At 41.8% G+C, this 6,864-nt stretch overlaps 1 protein-coding gene and 1 long non-coding RNA gene across 3 annotated transcripts in view; one reads left to right on the forward strand and one right to left on the reverse strand.

The window, feature by feature from the left end:
* The window catches only part of LOC134803844 (putative fatty acyl-CoA reductase CG5065), an 80,283-nt gene extending 73,522 nt beyond the window's left edge, over positions 1–6,761 (forward strand). For both annotated transcript variants that reach the window (XM_063776667.1, XM_063776666.1), the window contains exons 11-14: positions 626–788; positions 2,165–2,273; positions 5,279–5,427; positions 6,558–6,761. In XM_063776667.1, coding sequence (XP_063632737.1) covers positions 626–788; positions 2,165–2,273; positions 5,279–5,427; positions 6,558–6,693 — 557 coding nt within the window. In that variant the 3' untranslated portion in view covers positions 6,694–6,761. The remainder of the gene's footprint in view (positions 1–625; positions 789–2,164; positions 2,274–5,278; positions 5,428–6,557) is intronic.
* LOC134803851 (uncharacterized) overlaps positions 1–6,864 on the reverse strand; it is a 129,242-nt gene that overhangs the window by 12,605 nt on the left and 109,773 nt on the right. The gene's annotated exons all lie outside the window — the stretch shown is intronic.

The following is a 6,864-nucleotide window of genomic DNA, read 5'->3' on the forward strand; positions in this document are numbered from 1 at the left end:
AACAACCATTTTTGTGGAAAATTCACTGCTGCTTTAAAGTTATCCCTGACAATAGGGTAGCTTAATCTAGTGTACTCATTTAATCTACTAATATTACTTAACTTACTTCCTTGGCTGGTGCGATAACCCGAAATGAGTCTTGGCCTCCAACACAACTGCCCAACGATAGTTAGGATGACCAACAGGACGGCGTCCAGTTGGTCGACCCAAGTAGGCCCTTTTGGCTGCCCGATTTTCACCCATCCTTTCGAGGTGGCCAAGGCCAAGCCAGCGGAGACGATGCGCTTTGGTCTCACCTATTAATATTAATAGTTGTTCTATTTCAGCATTCTTTCGGATCCTCCAACTCCCGTCTCTTTTGGCGGGGGGGGGGGGGGGGGGGTACTATATACTTAGTATTGATATACCTACAGATGTAGTGCATAATTCTTTTCCATCGTATTTTCACGGAAACGTACGAACGTGTCTTGCTATTTCAGTCAGTCTCGTTACAAAAAGTACTGGCGTTGACTGAAGTAGCATGACAAATATGAAGGTTTCCGAGAAAATACGATGGAAAACAATTATGCACTACATCTGTATGACCTTTCTTTATACTAAACGATATGGGTTATTTTTATTCTAGGGGAGTATTGGGTGAACATGTTCCCCCCAACCATAGCGCTCTGGTACCCGGGGGGCTCCATCAAGTCCTACTGGCTTTGGCACCAGTTCTGCCTGGTCACCACACAGCTGGTACCGGCTTATCTCATCGATGTGCTACTCTTTCTACTGGGGAAGAAGACTTTGTAAGTATTCCAGTATTGGTCATGTTCCAACCATGGCGCTCTGGTACCCGGGGGGCTCAAGTCTTACTGGCTTGGCACCAGTTCTGCCTGGTCACCACACAGCTGGTACCGGCTTATCTCATCGATGTGCTACTCTTTCTACTGGGGAAGAAGACTTTGTAAGTATTCCAATATTGGTCGTGAACCATGGCGCTCTGGTAGCCGGGGGGCTCCATCAAGTCCTACTGGCTTTGGCACCACTTCTGCCTGGTCACCACACAGCTGGTACCGGCTTATCTCATCGATGTACTGCTCTTTCTACTGGGGAAGAAGACTTTGTAAGTATTCCAGTATTGGTCATGTTCCAACCATGGCGCTCTGGTACCCGGGGGGCTCAAGTCTTACTGGCTTGGCACCAGTTCTGCCTGGTCACCACACAGCTGGTACCGGATTATCTCATCGATGTGCTACTCTTTCTACTGGGGAAGAAGACTTTGTAAGTATTCCAGTATTGGTCGTGAACCATGGCGCTCTGGTACCCGGGGGGTCTATCAAGTCCTACTGGCTCTAGCACCAGTTCTGCCTGGTCACCACATAGCTGGTACCGGCTTATCTCATCGATGTGCTGCTCTTTCTACTGGGGAAGAAGACTTTGTAAGTATTCCAGTATTGGTCATGAACCATGGCGCTCTGGTACCCGGGGGGCTCCATCAAATCCTACTGGCAACAGTTCTGCCTGGTCAGAACTAGACAGAAGTAAAACTGCAGGCAGAAGTAAAACTCAAATACAGTAAAAACAATGCAATATTATGATGACATGGAGCTGATCTGATGATGGAGACAGAAGTTGTTGGGGTTGCTAGAATTGTCTCGATGAGTATTAGTTGCCTGTGGAAAGAAAAGTACAGACGGCGATAAAATTTGTATCAAAAATTAAATTTATAAAATTTATAAATATATCTGGCAGCGGCGGACGACCGAAAGCGGGCTAAGGCCTATAAATACAGCTGCCTCGGCGCCAACTACGAGTTCGTAGCTTTTGGCGTCGAGCGAGACCCTCGGGCCGTGGGGTAGAGGAGCGCGTGGGCTCCTTAAGGAGCTTGGTAAGCAGTTAAGAGAGGCAACATGGGACTCTCGCGCGGGCAGCTTTCTCGCGCAAAGGATTGTCATCTCTATACAGCGCGGGAATGCTGCCTGCGCGATAGGTACCTTGCCGACTTGCCGAGGGCCTAGGCTTTGAAGGTAGGTTTTAGATATTTTTATTTTATTGTTAGGTTTAGTTTCAGTTACTTTATTTTATAAGGTACTTAAGTACCTATTAAGTTTGTATTGTTTACGTTAAATAAACACTGTAATTTATTTATAGAATATAAGTTTAGTTAATTTAATTTCCCCAGTATGGTGAAAGTCCAGGAGCGAATCAGTCACGGGCTGGACGTGCTCCAATACTACACGACCAAGGAATGGTATTTCAAGAACACTAACTTCATTGCTCTCCGTTCTAAGGTAAGGTTAGGTGGGATAAGAAAAACTGTGGGGCAAGAGTATATGGGGAAGAACTTCAATATTCCGCTGCCATTTGACTGGTTGTGCATACCTAAGGCCGCGGACTGGACGCAAGCAGAGCGCGGGGCAGCGAGCGGCAAATAATTTCCATTCATAAATTGCGCTCGGCGAAACGCTCGCCGCGCCGCGCACCGCTTGCGCCTATAGTTCGTTTTGGCTACAAATATAATGACCACCAAAAAATACTTTGGTACCCTAAATAAAAAAATCATGCTTACCAAAAAAAATTACTGAACACCAAAAAAATAAGGCCTAAAAATACAAAAGTACCACCACTTTAATTACGACTGCACTTCAAATTGTATTCAAATACCAAATATATTGAATGATCACCAAAAATCATTAATGATCACCAAATCTTGAAGACCAAATTAATGCGATATTTTCACCTAAATAAACCACTATAATTACCAAAAAATTTATACATATTACCAAATAAAGTAAACTGATGCCAAAATTACTAGCCCCTCCCGCTCAACCCCCCGTAGCCCGTACCGCATACCTACCTAACCTAATCTACTTTTCTAGTAGCATTTCGTTATGCTACTAGAAAAGTAAGTTAAACTGCTATCAGTTAAGTGGGTTAGGTTAGGTTAGCACTGCGACCCTTACAGAAACGAAATGGTACTAGAAAAGTAGGTTAGGTTAAGTTTCAACTGCTACCCATACAGATACGAAACGCTACTAGAAAAGTGGGTTAGGTTAGGTTTGAACTGCGACCCTTACAGAAAAGAAATGCTACTAGAAAAGTGGGTTAGGTTAGGTTTGAACTGCGACCCATACAGAAACGAAATGCTACTAGAAAAGTGGGTTAGGTTAGGTTTGAACTGCGACCCTTGCAGAAAAGAAATGCTACTAGAAAAGTGGGTTAGGTTAGGTTTGAACTGCGGCCCTTACAGAAACAAAATGCTACTAGAAAAGTGGGTTAGGTTAGGTTAGAACTGCGACTGTTACAGAAATAAAATGCTACTAGAAAAAGGTGACGAAGTGGATTAATTAATTTAATAGGATAACGATATATTAAATGATTGCACATTTTTAATTAAAATGTGGTTACAATTTTGTGATCATTTACTATTTTTGCGTTTACAATTATTATTTTGGAGCCATTTGCTTTAATAGGATAGCAAGATTTAAAAATTTGGTTATCATTTTACATTAAAATGGAGTTCTAATTTTGGTGGTCATTTACTATTTTTGGGTTTACAATGATTATTTTGGTGTCATTTTCTTTAATAGGATAGCAAGATGTAAAAATTTGGTTATCATTTCACATTAAAATGGGGATTGAAATTTGGTAATCATTGACTATTTTTGGGTTAATAATGATTATTTTGGTGTCATTTCCTTTAAAAGGATAGTAAAATGTAATAAAATTGGTAATCATTTCACATTAAAATGGTGTTATAATTTTGGTGATCATTCATGATTTTAGGGTGGTAAAATAGATTTTTTTGGTATTAAATTTTAATAAATCTGGTGATCAGTTAAATAGCAGCCGTTCGTTTTTTTAGCATTAGAAATTAGAAATAAGGTAAACAATCTTGATGTGTCTTTTAATTGAAAAACACATTTTAAGAATAAGTTACGGCAAATATGTAACAATTATGAATCTAATACGATCATTTATATTCTTCTGCTTTCATAAGTAATAGTTACTGATTTTTAAAAAGCGTTTTTCAATTAAAAGACATGTCAAGATCGCTTACCTTCTTTCAAGTTCTTTCTAATGCTAAAAAAAAACGAACTATAGTCAGAGGCCTAAGTGTGACCTGAACCACAGAATAAGTAATAGCTTGTATTATCATGCCTCAACCCTGATGCGGATTCCTTTACGCAGCGTACTACGTAGGCGAACAATACGCGAACGCGAAGCGAAGCGATGCGGCGCGGGGCGAATCAATCCTTTGATACCCATAGAAGTGTCCTACATCACCTACATGGGCGATCTCGTTGCGAACGCGAACGCCTTGAGCCCGCCGCGCCGCGCCGCGTTCGCGAGTTGTTCGCTTACGTAAGACGCAGCGTTAGTATTATTATCTTTTCTGTGGTTATGTGGTATGTGATCTGAGGGGCTACCGCGAAAACCGAAATTCGCAAATTGCGGGGATCTTACTCTTTTACTCCAATGAAGGCGTAATTAGAGTGACAGAGAAAAATGCCCGCAATTGACGATTTTCGGTATTGGCGGTAGCCCTACTGGTACGTCTATACATTAAAATTACATTTCCTAGTTCTATTCATGATAGTATCTAGAAAAGCAGCGTCTTCTTGATGTAAAACTCATCTAAAAACAATCAGAAGTCATTAACAAACAACCACAACTAAATCGGTACTATATCTTATCTATCCACGTGATGTGTACATTGGGTAAAAAAAAATTGTCCAGGTAATGGTAATACAATTACCCGCTGGTGGCCTAGCGGTAAGAGCGTGCGACTTTCAATCCGGAGGTCGCGAGTTCAAACCACGGCTCGTACCAATGAGTTTTTCGGAACATATGTACAAAATATCATTTTATATTTACCAGTTGCTTTTCGGTGGAGGAAAACATCGTGAGGGAACCGGACTAATACCAACTAGGCCTAGATTCTCCTCTGGGTTGGAAGATCAGATGGCAGTCGCTTTCGTAAAAACTAGTGCCTACGCCAATTCTTGGGATTAGTTGTCCTGCGGACCCCAGGCTCCCATGAGCTGAGGTAAAATACCGGGATAACGCGAGGAAGAAGAAGAAGAATGTTGACGGTGAAGTACCATGAACTCCTAACATTTTTACTAATACTCATTTTAATTCATTTAAGCAAATTTAAGTAAACATAGTTAGGCGTTCATGGTACTTCGCCGTCGATATAATTACCCGCGTGATATAGAGATAGAAACAGTAGGGTCAATGTACGAAATACTTCGTGCTTCGCGTCCTTATCCTTACTTTATTTATGAAACAGGTGTCAGAGGCCGACAACGAAACGTTCTTCACCGACGTGAGCAAGGTGGACGTGAACGACTACCTGAAGAACTACATGATCGGCGCCAGGGAGTACTGCTGTAAGGAGGACCCTAGCAACCTGGAGCGGGCCAGAAAACTACATAACATGTAATATTTTAAAATCACAACACCACCTCTTAGAGCACTGACAGGCGTGGCTCACTCCGCGATTTCATCGCGTCGCTACAAGTACATGCGGCCCACACCAATTTTGGTGTCTAGCCGCTAGCCATAGTGGTTGCCGCGCACCGCTACGGAACGGACGTCTGCTCGCGCTTGCGCCACCTTGCGGTCATATCTGTTGTAATAGACCCGTTTGGTTAGAGAGTGAACGTTCTGTAAGTACCTAGTAATAATACTATTATTTATTCTGTGGCACTGACAATCAAGGTCACCAACCCACCACACATAGCGCTCCCATAAATATTTAGTATAGGAGCGTGACCACCTGCGTGACATGAGGATACGCCTTCGCCTTGAGTTTTGGTGTGGTTTTGATATACAACTGATGCACAAGGTGTAACAAAAATTGTGGGGATCCGTTTAAGGGTATATTCGGTATCGTGTACTGATTAGAAGTAGTCAAGACAAAGTTTGGTTTTACGAGCCACATTAGGGCATTTCATAATCCGGATAAGAATTGTTGATGGAGTCGACATTGCCGGATATATGACAAGGAAGGAAGAGAGAGAAAAGTATAGTAGTAGAAAAAGTAGAAGAAAAATGTATTTGACGCGAAAAAAATGCAATAAAATATGACTAAATTACCATTTGCGTACCCGCCATCTGTTGAGCATTATATGTAGAAACTAAGTCATATTTAATTGGTTTATTGTACTTGACTACTAGATGGCGCCTATTGGTACCCTAAGTTCCCTTGTACACTCTGTAATGTTTGTGTGAAAAAAGACTTCTAAGTGGCACTTGCACCATCTCACTAACCCGGGGTTAACCGGTTAAACCGTTAACCCAGTGTCAAATTGTATTGGTAACCATGACAACTCCAGGTTTAACCGGTTAACCCCGGGTTAGTGGGATGGTGTGAGTGGCGCTAAGAAGTTAGATTTGTATCTCGTGATGTTTTTTTTTGGCAATCAAATTTTATTAAGTTATCAAAGTTTGTATTAAGCAGAAAAGTCTGCAAACGATGCTTTTGCTTTGTCTGCCAACTGAGCTACTGAGACCTCACTAGAACATAGCGAATTTTTATTTTTATTTTTTTTTCTGTTTTTCCACAGACGGTACTACGTAGACCGCGTGACTCGATGCATATTGATCTTCCTCCTCTGCTGGTTCCTCTACAGCTACGCGCATGTTTTCACCGCGGCCATCGAATACCTCGACGTTTCGTTGAAGAATATATCTCCTTATTAATGCATAGTTTGTAGCTACCGTAGAGATAGGAAAAATGCCTTGGTGTTACTCTCACATTATACCCCGTCCACATGGGGCAATTTTATTCACAACCTTATTGTCAACTAGCAGTACTGATAAATTCCGCTACTTGACGTTAGATGTCGACTACGAAATAACTCGCGTTTTGGT

Source organism: Cydia splendana, chromosome 27 (assembly GCF_910591565.1).
Source record: "Cydia splendana chromosome 27, ilCydSple1.2, whole genome shotgun sequence".
Classification (NCBI taxonomy): domain Eukaryota; kingdom Metazoa; phylum Arthropoda; class Insecta; order Lepidoptera; family Tortricidae; genus Cydia; species Cydia splendana.